Source organism: Muntiacus reevesi, chromosome 10 (assembly GCF_963930625.1).
Source record: "Muntiacus reevesi chromosome 10, mMunRee1.1, whole genome shotgun sequence".
NCBI lineage: Eukaryota > Metazoa > Chordata > Mammalia > Artiodactyla > Cervidae > Muntiacus > Muntiacus reevesi.
Window position 1 is genome coordinate 32,145,389 of NC_089258.1, and position 15,660 is coordinate 32,161,048.

At 36.7% G+C, this 15,660-nt stretch overlaps 1 protein-coding gene across 1 annotated transcript in view; it reads left to right on the forward strand.

Annotated features, from left to right (window-relative positions):
• The window catches only part of UGCG (UDP-glucose ceramide glucosyltransferase), a 35,443-nt gene extending 22,404 nt beyond the window's left edge, over window positions 1–13,039 (forward strand). The window contains exons 3-9 of the mRNA XM_065947223.1: window positions 2,334–2,436; window positions 3,081–3,182; window positions 4,722–4,834; window positions 7,885–8,063; window positions 10,420–10,506; window positions 10,998–11,187; window positions 11,922–13,039. Coding sequence (XP_065803295.1) covers window positions 2,334–2,436; window positions 3,081–3,182; window positions 4,722–4,834; window positions 7,885–8,063; window positions 10,420–10,506; window positions 10,998–11,187; window positions 11,922–12,092 — 945 coding nt within the window. The 3' untranslated portion in view covers window positions 12,093–13,039. The remainder of the gene's footprint in view (window positions 1–2,333; window positions 2,437–3,080; window positions 3,183–4,721; window positions 4,835–7,884; window positions 8,064–10,419; window positions 10,507–10,997; window positions 11,188–11,921) is intronic.
• Window positions 13,040–15,660: the final 2,621 nt, after the last annotated feature.

The following is a 15,660-nucleotide window of genomic DNA, read 5'->3' on the forward strand; positions in this document are numbered from 1 at the left end:
GTGTGTGTGTGTGTGTGTGTGTGTGTGTGTGTGTGTGTTCAGTCACGTCCAGTTCTTTTTGACCTTTTGGACTGTAACCCGCCAGGCTCCTCTGTCCATGGGATTTCCCAGGCAAGAGTACTGGAGTGGGTTGCCATTTTCTCCCCCGAGGGATCTTCCTGACCCAGGGATCGAACTCGCATCTCCTTTGTCTCCTGCATTGCAGGTGGATTCTTTACCTGCTGAGCCATCAGGGAAGCCACTTAACCTTTCTAATCTTCATCATTAAGGTCACTGCCTCTTGGTGGTTCAAGCAAAAATTTTGGTTGGGAAGATGGCTGATGTTTTATGGGACTTAGACTCAACCTTTGAAGAAATTTTAGGTTGTGGCAGGAATGGTGCTCATCCTGTTCTCAGATTTTTATCTGATTTCTGGAGACCAGTGGCTGTAAAGTTGCTTAGTTATATTTCAGTGCCTCTCAGGTTGTAATTTTGGTCAATCATGAAGGTAGATATTGGATGGAATGTGTAATAACTATAGGTAGAAAGTATGAGGAAAGTGTACATTGCTTTCCCCTCTACTTAAATTATTAAGAAAACTTTTTTTTTTTCACTTGAAAAAAAAATCTTATCTTGTTAGCTAAACTTTCAATTACCTTAGTCCTGGTGCTTAAGTGCTCAACTATTAAATTCTATGCTGCCACTTTTTGCTGAGATAATGTATATTAGGCGGACAGTAATTAATTATTGCGCTCAAGGCACTATGCATTTTTTCCACACTTTTTACTTGTGTATGCTTATCAATGGAACTAAATCAAACAAGCCTTCCCATTACCTTCTTCCTCGTATGTTGTTTGTTTAGTCATTCAGTCGTGTCCGATTCTGTGACCCCATGGACTGTAGCCTACCCGGCCCCCCTGTGCATGGGATTTTCCCAGGCAAGAATACCGGAATGGGTTATCATTTCCTTCTCCAGGGGATCTTACCCACTCAGGGGTTGAACCTGCATCTCCTGCATTGCAAATGGATTCTTTACTGCTGAGCCACCTTTATATTTTTTAGATCATATAGCTTTGTTATCTTTTTTTTGTGGATATAATTAACTTTCCTCCTCTGCTTAAAAATGTTCAATCTATCTTAGAGAGTTTGGTAGGAAATTTGCTTTAGAGTCAGTGAGAATTTATCACTATTTTTGAAAAAAGTTACTGCTTAGAATACATAGCCCACATACTAATACAGTAACATCTTTATGTGTGAAAGCAAACACTTTTTTAAAAATTTAGTAGTTTACAAAATCATAACTTAGAGCTCCGGATTTTATAAACCTGATTATGTGTCAGAATCACCTCAGAGATTCTGATTCAAAAGTTTAAGGATGGGGCCCAGTATCACTCTTTTTGGAAAAAGCTGTCCCAGGATGATTTTGACCCAGCCAGCCAAGTGCTAAAGGAATGACTTCCATAATTTACTGTCAGAGTAAACATAGTTCTGAGCAAAATTAAATCCTGGGTGGTTTCATAGTTAAACGGCTAAGCATGCTCTTCAGGAGGAGATGTGCATACTTGTGTGTGTGTGCACACGCACACACTTTCAGTTGCTTCCAACTCTGCAAACCTCCCCCCGCCCCCTGCCCTGGCTCCTCTGTTTTGGGGATTTCCCAGGCAAGAATACTGGAGTGGGTCACTGTTTCCTCCTCCAGGGGATCCTCCCGACGCAGGGATGGAGCCCGTGTCCCCCGTGTCTCCTGCTTTGGCAGGTAGATTCTTTACCACTGGGCCACCCGGGAATCCCTCCATTTTTAATCAAGTCAGGTTCTATTTTACTTCAGAAAATTATTATTCAACAGAAAATCTAATGTCACTTTGTCTTGGGAGAGTTTGGGAAAGCCCTTTAAATGTATCGAAATGGTCTTTGATGTGTGATTTTTAGCACCTTGATGAAACAATAGTAAGTTCAGAGGCAAGGCTTCTAGAGAACGCAGGGTGTATTCGTTTCTCTGGCTTTCTGTGTTGCTTTTACACTGCTGGCCACCCTGTGAGCATTTGGTAAGTTGTCAGTGATGATGGCATGAAGAAGCTGGGAATCCAGCCACACTTCAGCTGTGGGCCCTGCCAATCTCTTCATTCTCTCTTTGGCTGGCAAACAGGCCCCTTCTGGAGAAGCTGCTCTCAGTTAAAGCAGCACTTGATAATCCCTTAAGTGTTTGCATCCATTATGAATACTCTCTTAACTTCTAAACTTTGTGTGTACAATTGCTTGCTTTTCTTAATGCTTTTTGATCCACCAGTAAATGCTAATAATAAGTAGTTATCTTTGTAAGAGGTTAATTTACATAAAATATGTTCTTTGACTAGTATGAAGTACTCCTCTGTGTCCAAGACCATGATGATCCAGCCATTGATGTGTGTAAGAAGCTTCTTGGGAAATATCCAAATGTTGATGCTAGATTGTTTATAGGTAAGTAACAAATTTTACAATAACCTTTTTGCCTTAATGTATTATGTCATCTTTGCATTAATCTGTAGATTAGGGTCCTAGACACCATTGAAGTTATTAACTTGTTTGCTTATGCATATTTGTTAGATATAGTGAAAGGTGTTTCTATCCTTTAGAGAAGACAAGTTATAAATACAAATTTTGTTTTTCATATCAGGGATTAACAAAATTATCCCAGATTTGTTTTACTCATCAGTCACACGTGACAGTCTGTTATTTTTCTTTCTTTAATAATTTCAATCTATGGCCTTTTCTATATCTCATTGACTATAATTGAGATTGAGTGGTAGAATTCATTTTTGTAATATGCCCTGTTGGAGGTATACTTGCTATTAAATGTTGATTAGTGTTTCCTGTTAACACAAGCTCTTAATTAGAAAACTGAAACTAATGAATTTTCAAAGATAAATGATGTACTTTTCTTTTTGAGAATGAACTTTTTTCTAATATGTTATTGTGAATAATAAGAAGCATGATGTTAAAGTATATTTGTTTTGATTATTAAATATGCAAGTACTTTTCACTTCTCTCTACTAAGTATATGTATAATAGAAAGTATTTTCAATATGGCATGAATTGTTCACTGCTATACTTTAAAATTTTAGGTGGCAAAAAGGTTGGCATTAATCCTAAGATTAATAATTTAATGCCAGGATATGAAGTTGCGAAGTATGATCTTATATGGATTTGTGATAGTGGAATAAGAGGTGAGGTTTTTTTCTTACTTATTTTATAAAATTATTCATTCAATAATAAAATGCCAAGAGCAACCTGAAAGTATGTTTATCAATCATATTTGTTTACCTAATAAAGTAAGTTATTTTATCATTATTTCATGGTAGTATGTCAAGTTATACTTACATTTTATCATTATTTCATGGTAGTATGTCAAGTTATACTGACTAAAAGTTTGTAGTATTTTTATGCTAAACTAGAATGTTACAGGTAGGAAAATTCTTTCATTTTGAAGAGGAAATTCCAACCATTAAAAAAAAAAGTTGTGGTACATCACACAGTCTATGAGCTTTTTCATAGGTCTAAGTTTTCCCTTATTCAAGTGTGTGATACTTATCTTTTACTTAAATCTGTTTGTGGAATGTGCAATATACTATCTCATGCAAAGGGACAGAAGTTAATTGGTACAATTTTTTACTGGAATTACATACATTTTTACAACACATTCATGGCTTCTTACTTAGCAGATTTTAGCAGGACACCTTTTATTTATTGAAATTATAATTTGTATTTTTGTATTTTTAAAACATTTATAATTTCAGTGTTCCATATTATTCCATTATATTCTAATACCTCAGTTTTTTCTGGGTAATTCTTTGTAGTCAAGGCCATCCTGCAGATGTTTAGCAGCATCCCTGGCCCCTACCAGTGGCACCTCTCAGTTGGTTGTGATGATCAGAACTGTCTCTGGACACACCACGTGTCCCCTGCAGGGCAGCAGTTGAGAAGCACTTCCCAGACTACGTGTATAAATAAGGCCCAGATGCAATTTTATACAGTAGATTGAGTTCTTAAATACTTGAAGGAAATAAAAATGAAGTCATGTAAAATCATATGAGATTTTTGCTCTTTAAAAATGGGACAATGATTTAAATTTTATCAGCTTAAAATCTGAAAGTTAGTAATAAATGTGGCACTTCAACTTAATTAGATCATTACAGGACTAACAGTTCTGGGTCAGAGATTAGGTTCATTTTTCACATCTGCTGTCTTAAATTGTTTACTGTCATATATTTGTTATGTTTTCAGTGTACAAACCTCCATCAGGTATATTCATTCAGTTCTAGTTAGCAGTTTTAAGAGAAAGAACATCTCATACTCTCAGAAAGAGGAGGCTCATTTCCTATGATTGCGATGCAGGAGCCAGAATGAACACTGAGGTCCTTTGACTTTTGATCCTGTACCTTTTCCACTAGGACACGTTGTCCATTCCAGTCTGGAGGTTCAGAAACAGGGACTGTTAACATTTTCAAGATACATCCCACCTCTGGTACATATCAGGTATTTAACAGCCTGCAAAGGTCCAGAGTAAATTCCCTACCATATATTAGCCTTTTTGAAATTTTCTATTCTACTCAGAAAAGTGATTGAGATTCATTTTATTAGACCTATATTCAAAGAAAACATGTATTAAGAATTTAGTAAATCACAGAACATATTACATTCATGGGCATTTTACTAAAAGGAAATTTTTTTCTCTTTCCCTCTGCACTTTTTCTTTTGCATCATAGTGATTCCAGACACACTCACGGACATGGTTAACCAAATGACAGAAAAAGTAGGGCTGGTTCACGGGCTGCCGTATGTAGCAGACAGACAGGGCTTTGCAGCTACGCTAGAACAGGTAAGTACAGTGCTTATAGATAATACCCTTGTTATCAGATCCCTAATCTCCCAGAAGCTTGAGGCTATGCTGAGTGGGCTGAGGTGCCTGGAGTTAACTGTATTAAGTCTGCTTTAACCTGCTGAGTGAGTGCCCCAAGTGGTAAAGAACCCACCTGCCAGTGTAGGAAACACAAGAAATGCAGGTTCCATCCCTGGGTGGGGAAGATCCCCTGGAGAAGGGCATGGCCACCCACTCCGGTATTCTTGCTTGGAGGATCCCATGAACAGAGGAGCCTGGTGGGTTATGTAGACTATAGGGTTGCGAAGAGTTGGACACAATGGAAGCGACTTAGCACACACACAGCGTGCTGAGTACTGGCAGCCTTAAGTTGAGAGGAGCTGTTTTCATTAGTGAAGAAATGCCTGGGGCCCCGGAATCCCTCCCAGCCGAGCTGTGCAAGGAACAGATGCGCCCCGGAAGCACCTCGTGGTCTTATCAGCAGCTTAGCACAGTATATTCTTTTGCCTTGTGGTCCTTACTTTCAATTCTTGAGTTCCAGATTACTGACTTACATAAAAGTATGTGTTATACAGTTCTTTCAAAGATCCAGTCTGAAAAGAATGCATTTTAAGTATCATGAAGTATTTCATTATATACAAAAAAAGGAAAATTGCTCATATGAATCATTGTAAAACCCACTTGATTTCCTTCTACAACAGATTTCTAAAAAGTATCTGAGCAACTCATGTTTTCCATTTTTACTCCACACCTTTTAACAGTATACAGACTTACGTGTAGGACACTTACTGTAAGTTAGGAGGAAGTATAATAAGCAGAACAAATCAAAACACAAACCACTCCCAGAAACCCTGCCAGTTAGAGGAAGTTTCTCTTTTTAAAAATTAGTTTATTTTAGCATTAAGACTTTTTTTCTCTGTGTACTTTCTAAAAAGCAAAGTTGAGATTATACTAAAAGTAATTTGTGTCTTATTCTTGTACTTCATAAACTGTTCCCCATATCATTAATATTATTTTATAAAAGTAATTTTTATTGGCTAGATCATAGTTTGTTATATAAGTGTGTCCTATACTTAACCATTCCTGTAGTGTTAAACATTAGGAGAAAAGTTGTCTTAAAGTTATAACAGAAGGGTATATAGTTTCAGTCTTCAAATATACCAACTTGAATCATATCTGTATTTATATTCTTTTGAATTGCAATCATCTGAGGGTGAAGGGTACAGTGTAGAAACTTGCATTCAACCTTTGGCAGTGTGAATCATACATGTATATGCATGCTCAGTTGCTTCTGTCTGTCCCATTCTTTTGTGACCCCATGGATTATAGCCTGCCAGGCTCCTCTGTCCATAGGATTTTCCCGGCAAGAATACTGGAATGGGTTACCATGCCCTCCTCCAGGGGATCTTCCTGACCCAGGGATCCAACCTGAGTCTCCTGTATCTCCTGCACTGCAAGCAGAGCTTACCACTGAGACCCTGGGGAAGCCCAGATACCACAATTTTTGTTTAGTAAAGAAACTCTAGGTAGTTGCTTTAAAATTAAATGCTTTTTATTCTTACGCTCCATGTTATGTTTTTGTTTTGGAAATATCCAACTTGATATGTATGTCAGTAATAGATATCTCCCAGATTATACTCACTCCCTTAGTTTAAGTTTAATCCCTAAAAGTCACCCTGTCATACTTAAAGTGAATGGAGATAGGCCCGAGGAATTATTCCAGTCTATAAAGAAATCATGGGAGCCTTCATCAAAGTGCCCAGTCCCACCTCATTCCTAAAACCTCACTTAATAACTGCTTAAGGAGTTAAGATAGGAATTTTTAGTTTTAGAAGTTTGGTTCAGTTCTATCCCACAAATACTAGGGCTTCATTCCAGTCTGGGTATAGGTTAGGTAGGAAGAATCGCATTCTTCATCTGTGATTATTAGCTTATTCTATGCCATGTATGTGATTTCTGCCTTTAAGAAAGATCACTTCTCTCCATTTCGAGCTGCTATTGCCCTCCATATCTGTGAGTTCTACATCTGTGGCTTCAGCCAACTGTAGACTCAAAGTATTTGAAAAAAATGTTACAAAAGCAAAATGTGAATTTGCCTTGAGCCAGCAACATTGTATTAGGTATGGTAAGTAATCTGACAGGTATAGATAATACTCAAATAGTGTTGGTGGATTTTTGGTCCAGGGCTTCTAGGACCAATCCCCCCAAGGATAAAGAGATGACTAACTAGAAAAAGCAACATTTCTAAGATATAAATAATAAGTATGTTTTATATCTGATAAGTTGGGTAAGTTTGGATGACCATTTTATTCTACCATTAATTTAGCAGTTTGCATTTTTGATGACTGCAAAGCACTCTAGGAAAGAGGCAGTAAAATGGGAGACAGAATATTAGTGTCCACCCTGTTAATGAAAAATACACTGAAAAATGGGGAATTTGAGAAGCTTAGTGACATGGGCAGGAAACAGCTAACTACAAAAATATACAGGAAAAGGAATTAAGAAATACGATTGTTCTCTTGGTTGATGTACCTGTGAGTGTTGTCTGTGTGTGTGTGTGTGTATAACCACATGCATACATATACACATACACACATGTCCACATACCTATGTATGTAGATGTGTACATATTTATGTGAACAGTATGAAAAGAAGACACATTAAATATTAATATCGTATATCAGTAAGTGATATTTTCACCTCTCTTATTTAAATCCAAGTTGTTTTACTTCAATAAATCTTTAAATCTTGGAGTTTTAAGAAAGACAGTATTTATTTGAGAATAAAGTATACTTTTCCCTCCCAGAAGTACATACTACTTGTTTGTAAAAGTGATAACAATAAGAGTAGTCAATCAAATTAGAAATTACTGACTGCTTGCTATATGTAAACATTATTTTGTACCACTGTTTATTCAGATAGTTTATGTAAGAGTAATAGACTGTTCACCCAATCATTCTTAAGTTCATTAGGAAGAGGAATTTATAAACATCATACTTCTAATGTAAACTTCTAATTGTATACATATGTTTTTGGTTTTGTCTTGGCAGGTATATTTTGGAACCTCTCATCCAAGGTCCTATATCTCTGCCAATGTCACTGGTTTCAAATGTGTGACGGGAATGTCTTGTTTAATGAGAAAGGATGTGTTAGATCAAGCAGGAGGGCTTATAGCTTTTGCTCAATATATTGCTGAAGATTACTTTATGGCCAAAGCAATAGCTGACCGGTAAGAAAATTAAATCAAATTAGGCTGTTGTATTTTTTATTTCCGAACTTATGTTGGCTTTTTCTGTTTGTTAAACCCATGGGTTAGAGCTATTTTATTTTTTGCTAGTAAGTACAGAATAGTTGAATACTTTTATAATGTAATTCCTACTAATTATTCAGGTACACACTAATGAAGCAAATAAATGTTCTAATTTCTCTACATTCTTCAAATTAATGCAGTTTCAAAAACAGTATGGAATTTACTTAAAAAACTAATATGCTCACTCCTGGGCATATTTCTGAAGAAAAGTCTTAATTTGAAGATACATTCACCCCAGTGTTCATAGCAGCATTATTTGCAATAGTCAAAACATGGAAGCAACCCATATGCCTATTGACAGATGAATGGATGAAGATGTGATCTGAATATATAATGGAATATTACTGTCATAAAAAAGAACGAAATACTGTCTTTTGCAGCAACATGGATGGACCTAAAGGTTATCTTATTGATTGAAGTAAGTCAGACAGAGAAAGACAAATATCATAAACTCACAGACATAGAAAACAAACTTAATGTTTACCAAAGGGGATAGTGGAGGGCGGGGGAGGAGATAAAATAGGAGTTTGGAGTTAATGTATATACACTACTGTGTATAAAATAGGGGGCTTCCCTGGCGGCTCAGTGGTAAAGAATCTGCCTGCAATGCAGGTATGATCCCTGGTAGGAAAGATCCCCTGGAGAAGGAAATGGCAACCTACTCCAGTATTCTTGCCTGGGAAGTCCCATGGACAGAAAACACTGGTGGGCTACAGTCCATGGAGCCACAAGAATCGAACAAGACTTGGTGATTAAACCACCACCATCAAGTAAACGAGGACCTACTGTATAGCACACATATATGTAGTATATTCCAGGTTGGCCAAAAAGTTCGTTTGGGGTCTTCGGAAAAACTTTTTGGCCAACCCAGTATATGCTGAATCACTTTGCTGTACACTTGAAAACTACAATTGTAAATTAACTGTACTTCAATTTAAAAAATAAAAACATGTAAACTCTTAAAAAAAATTTAGGTGATTTGAAGTGGTTAGATTGAAGCTTCTCTGTGACTGTAAATTTTCATTATTATGAATGTAAATTTTTATGTGTTTTAGAAGAATTAAAAGTATCAGTGCAATCATAAAGCCGGTAGGTGAAAATTTAAAGAATGAGATTTCAAATTTTGAAATTTCTCAGTAGATTATTTGATACTTTGCTAAGAAGCTACCTAATGATTCACGATTGACTTAATCACACTTCTCTATCACAAAGTGACACTCATTTGCTTCTTTAAAGGGGATTATTTCCTTGTGTGATAATTTACTGAAGGTGTGATCTTAAAAGCTGAAGGATGTTTTCAAACTTATCCTCTGGTGGTGTGAGCATGGTCCGTGGTTTCATATTATTTCCCATGAGATGTGGAATGCCACTTTTGTTTACATTTCTTCTTGAATATTCACATACATATCCCCCACTACTCCTTTTTTTGGATAATAGTGTTCAGAGACTATTAAATACAGGCCCCACTCCATTTAGTACTTTCAGAATGTCTGTATTTTAAGTTTATTAAACTGTGAACTGAGGGGTTGTAGTTCCTTCCAGTTCTCAGGTGGTACTGTCATGGGCTTCTGTAATGACTGAATGTTTTTAAGTATGATACATCCTATGTAAGGTGCTATCCTGGGATGAGGCTCACCCTGAACACTGGCAGTTGCTCACTTTAAAAAAAAAAGAGAGAACAGCTGATTTACAGTATTATAAAGTTTTAGGCCTACAGCATAGTGATTCACTATTTTTATATATTATACTCCATTTTAAAAGTTATAGCAAAATTATGACTGTATTTCCCTGTGCTATACAATATACCCTTGTTGCCTATTTATCTTATACATAGTAGTCTGTATCTCTTCATCCTTTTCGTCTATCTTGCCCCTCCCACCTTCCCTCTCCCCACTGGTAACCAGTAGTTCTCTAACTCTGTCTCTTTTTTGTTTAGTCACTCATTTATTTTTTAAATTCCACATATAAGTGATAACAGAATATTTATCTTTCTATGTCTCACTTATTTCACTAAGCATAATACCCTGTATGTCCATCCACATTGTTGTAAATGGCAAGATTGCATTCTTTTTCATGGCTAAGCAATATTCCATTGTATGCATGGAATGCATCTTCTTTATCCATTCACCTGTTGATTGACAGGTTGCTTCCATATCTTGGCTACTGTAAATGAAGCTGCTTACTCTTTACAGTAATGAATAAATGCATATACCTGTCATCCTTGCATGTATGTGTTCATGATCATAGCTCATTTTGTAACTGTCTTAATTTTCAGAGGTTGGAGGTTTGCAATGTCCACTCAAGTTGCAATGCAAAACTCTGGCTCATATTCAATTTCTCAATTTCAGTCCAGAATGATCAGGTAAGTCAGCTGGCTTTCTTCTTTTTATACTTCATTAAAAGAAAAAGGGGACGGGGAGTATTTTTACATGGTCTTAACTTGGTTAAAAAAAAAACAAACAAAAAGTCAGATTTTGTTTTGTTCCAGAAAAGAGAAGTTAACTTCTTCATTAAAATAAAGTTACTGTCTCAGTGTATTTTCTTTCCATTGTAAGCTTTCAAAAAAGAGATGTTGAGACTTTGGGGTTTTTTATGCTGACCTCTATTTTCTAACTTTTTTACCCCTGGAATTTTATGATCTTTACTCACCAGAGTATAGGACATGCAAATGAATTGATAGACATTTTTCTTTGAGACACTAAATAAAAATAGAAAAGAGATTCATTAAATACTCTTTAAAGCGTATATGAAAGGCCTTTAAATAACAGAGTATAATGTTGATCATTTTGAGAAAAATTGATCAGTCTTGTAATCAGGCTGTTGTTTAAAGAAAATTCTTTTTTTTTTTTCAAGGTGGACCAAATTGCGAATTAACATGCTTCCTGCTACAATAATTTGCGAGCCAATTTCAGAATGCTTTGTTGCCAGTCTAATTATTGGATGGGCAGCCCACCATGTATTCAGATGGGATATTATGGTATTTTTCATGTGTCATTGCCTGGCATGGTTTATATTTGACTACATTCAACTCAGGGGTGTCCAGGTATGTGGAGAGGTGTGCAAAATTGAAAATCTGTCTGAGCCATTTTTCAGCCCCCCAGTGAAGATTAAAGTCAAATTAAGCATTAGTTTCCTTAGTGGAATGTGGACATAAAACGGAACTTGATTTTCAGCTTTCAGCTGGTTATACAGTCACTTTTATTAAGACTCCAAAAAAAAATGATATTAAAGCAAATTGACAAGTCTTCAAACTTAAAATATGTTGGGGTAGCTGTTTATTTTAATACTGCTTCTATTCCTAATGAACATTTTTCTTAACCAGTATAATATGACAGTTACATTATCTAAAGAAGCAAACTTGATATTTTTTAAATAGTTTTTATTTATTTACTTTATATTTGGCTGTGCTGGGTCTTGTCGTGTGGGGTTTTCTGTAGTTGCAGTAAGCAGGGGCTCCTCTGTAGTTGTGTGTGGGTTTCTCATTGCAGTACCTTCTCCTGTTGTGGAACACAGGTTCTAGGGTCTACAGGCTTCAGTAGCTGCAGTTCCTGGGCTCGGGAGCACAGGCTTAGTTGCTCCATGGCACGTGGGATCTTCCCGGATCAGGGATCGATCCCATGTCTCCTGCGTTGGCAGGCAGATTCTTTACCACTGAGCCACCAGGGAAGCTCCAGACTTGATTTTACTTAATGTATTTAATAGAGTTAAATGGAAGCATTTCACTTTTTAACTGGGTCTGTAATCAGGCAGTAAATAATTTATGTTTTTACTTCCTAGGGTGGCACACTGTGTTTTTCAAAGCTTGATTATGCAGTAGCTTGGTTCATCCGTGAATCCATGACAATATACATTTTTTTGTCGGCATTATGGGACCCAACGATAAGCTGGAGAACTGGTCGCTACAGACTGCGCTGTGGAGGCACAGCTGAGGAAATTCTAGATGTATAACTACAGCTTTGTGACTGTACATAAAGGAGAAAAGAGAAGTATTATAAATTATGTTTATATAAATACTTTTAAAAAAATCTACCTTCAGTAGTTTTATCACATGTATGTTTTGGTATCTGTTCTTTAATTTATTTTTGCATGGCGCTTGCATCTGTGAAAAGAAAAAAAAAAAAGGAAGAAAAAAAAAACACATCTGTAGTCTTGGCCAAATGGTTGTATTTTATTTTGTGGAAGTAGAGAATCAAGAGAATTGGTTCCAGGAACCTGGGTTCGGTTTTTGTTGTTGTTGTTTATTTTTTTAAATAAATCTATATATAAATGAATGTTCTGCAACAAACACTGACAGTATCCTTCAGTAGAGAAAGTTTCTTACTGGTGAGTACACTCTTAGAACATGTATGAGATGGCAGCAGCTTTGTTGGGGTGGTTAGAAGAGACTAGAAGGTGTAATCCCTTTTCATGTCTGAAGTGAAAGGTATTATGCAGTGAAGCACCCACAACGAGGTACTAACTGAGAAACTTTTTCATGCTTCATGCCTACCTCTTGTAGTCGTTGCAGAGCAAATATAAATTGTAATATGGTAGCTAGGCCTTGCAAAAACAAACGGAAAAAACTTTAAAAGTAATAATAACAAGAGAGCTGGAGTCTAGTATTTATATGAATCTGTGAGAATTATTTTTTCGGTCTCACCGCAATGAACCAAAAGTGGTTGAGTTTGGTTTTTAATTGTAGCCATGTCTCGAAGGCGTCTTTTTGACCAACTCTTGTTGGTTCTGTCTTGAACCATTGTTAATCACTGTGCTGGTGAATCTTTCCTTCCCTGCTCCTCGCCTGACCCACCCCATCTTTCCTTAACTTTTTGTCAGGGGGTGGGGGGAGGGGGGTTTGTTTTAGTGTGAGTGGATGTTTTGATAGTTGTGAGGAAAAATGCATTTCAGACACATTTCACACATGAGCTATTTTCTTACACAGTCTGTCTTATTGTTAAAAAGAATGTAATTTCATGATACAGGTATTTAATATCTTTTTTAAGTAAATAAATATTCTAGCCATCAAGAAATAAATTGCAGTAGAGTATTAAGAGGGGACAGAATGAGTTTTACTCTTAAAATTAATCAGTATCCAACTAAGTCTACTGTGTGTGTGTGTGTTTTTTTTTTTTTTAATTCTTGTTAGTCTAGTCTTATTTAAATGGGGTTTTTGTATTCCAGTTTGTATGACAAAATAGACTAGAACAGTACCGGTTGTAAATGCATGCTCTGTTTCACTATTCTCTCCCCATCTTGCCGCTAAACTCGCTTGTCAGGTTGTGCTTAACTTGTGGTGAACTGGACTTATTTTTGTTTTAAAAAAAAAAAAAAAGGCAAAAATGTAAGGGACAGTGCATAAGCCTTTTTCTTCTTTTTTTGTACTGTTGTGGAATTTTTTTGCTTTTTCTTCAGGAACGGTTGGCATGTTGTCCATATGAACGCCTGCTGCAGGGCTGACACTGGCAATATGGCAGCTTCAAACACTTTTTAAGTTTCTGCAGTTTCCACGTCAAAACATAATGTGTCACTTATTAGCAATAACTGCATATTTATATGAAATACTTTTTCACTTTACTGAGCCAGTTTCATTTAATTGTGTAATGAGTATATACATGGTTTAAATTGCAGTGTATTGGTAAACCTGTATATACTGTGTGTACACATTATATGCAAGCTTTCTCTGGGCCAAACTGCTTCATTCTTTTTTTTTTTTTTTTTTTTTTTGCCTTATGATGAATTTGTTTGAAGGGCATTTTCTTCATGAACAAAGGCTTTGATGCATATTCCTTTGTATGTGAAATGGGGGGTAGTATTGTTCCCTGAGGAAAGTTGCACAGTGCAAACCAGTCTAGTTGTGACCCACTCTGTTTATTTAAGTCATTGTCATACAAGCTGAATTTTGCTGACCATGTTTGTGATTTGTCGGTTTTGTTTGATGAAGTTTGGTTGATGCCATCTTTTGCACTGCTGAAATGAAATCTTGCTTATTCCTTAGTTTTTTGCTGATCTCAGTATGGGCGGTGTAACAGCAAAACCAAAATGGCTGGACAAACTTCTTGTGTTTGTAAATATAAAAAAATGACTGTTCTGTATATGTGTTTTTTATGTGATAGTGGAATATTTCCTTCCAATGAAGCTTCACTTAAGCAGACAGAGCGATTGTTTGTTTATTAGCAAGTTTGAAGTGATGATAAAATGATAAGAAATTATGTACATGTTGAAGAAAGCATCACAGCAGAACTGTAGGAGTCCAAATTTAATAAACTGTCTAAAAAAAGTGTCTATAATATACCATGTTTATTATTTAAAATCACTGTCTTAAGTTTTTCAAAAAATAAAAAATTTGAATACAATCAAAACATTAGCAGTCATGTATTTTTGTTTCATGTCTTTTATATTTTTATAAATAACATGTTCTACCATTCATAGCAGAATTATTCAAAGAAAATTTGCCTGTGCTACAGATGAGATGAGAGTGAGTGAGTGAAGGTCGCTCAGTCGTGTTCGACTCTTTGTGACCCCATGGACTATACAGTCCATGGAATTCTCCAAGCCAGAATACTGGAAGTGGGTAGCCTTTCCCTTCTCCAGGGGATCTTCCCGACCCAGAAATTAAACTGGGGTCTCCTGCATTGCAGGTGGATTCTTTACCAACTGAACTATCAGGCAGTCAGGCTTTTCTGTATTGACCTAGTGTTAAAATCACCTGAAAAATCTTTTTTAAAGACTACAGATGCCTGGGCCCTGCCTCTGAAGTCTGGTCTAATTATTCTGGGTGGAGCCTGAGTGCTGCTCTTTGCTCTGAGCAGGCAGATTTGAGAATTCCTGGCCCATTAAAACATTTAGAAAATAGTGGTCCTTTAGACTCTTCTCACCTGCACTTAAAACCTGATCTCAGCCTTTGAGATCTTACCACCCAATGGCTAGGAAAGGCAGATCCAAGCAAACGAATGGAGTGGCTTTGCTGCTGGAGACCTGAGAGAAATAGACTACGTGCCACCCCGCACACCATCCACGACCAGGCTCCTCCCAAGCTTGGAGGCATCCCCAGGCCTGTTTTACCACCAGCCCTCAGAGAAGAATGCTTTTAACCGGTGAGCCAATCCCAAGGGAGAAAGACTAGAAGGGGTTTGGCTGTGACCTCCCAGAGGCCTCACGCCTCGCACCTTGACCCAGTAAACAAGCTCATTCCTCTTGGTCTGTGAAGTAGACTTCTAATCCTGATGTTTCAGAAATGATCAACAAAATTTGTGTGTAGGTCTTAGAGTTTTTATAGCTAGGCAAACTTTGAAGAGCCCTTGCACTTATTTTAGAGTGAAAAGCTGAGACATCCACTGTGAAAGCTATGATCACAGGGGGTTAGATATATAGTTGTTGGCAGAACTGGGAATGGCCCCCGCCTGCATCTTTCAGGTCACTTTACTAGATCCTGTGTTTAAAGTTCTGCCTACAAAGCTTTAAAACTCATTGTATAAACCTTAAAAAAAATTTTTTTAAGTCTGTAACTTCAATAACCATCCATATTTCAACTCTTAAG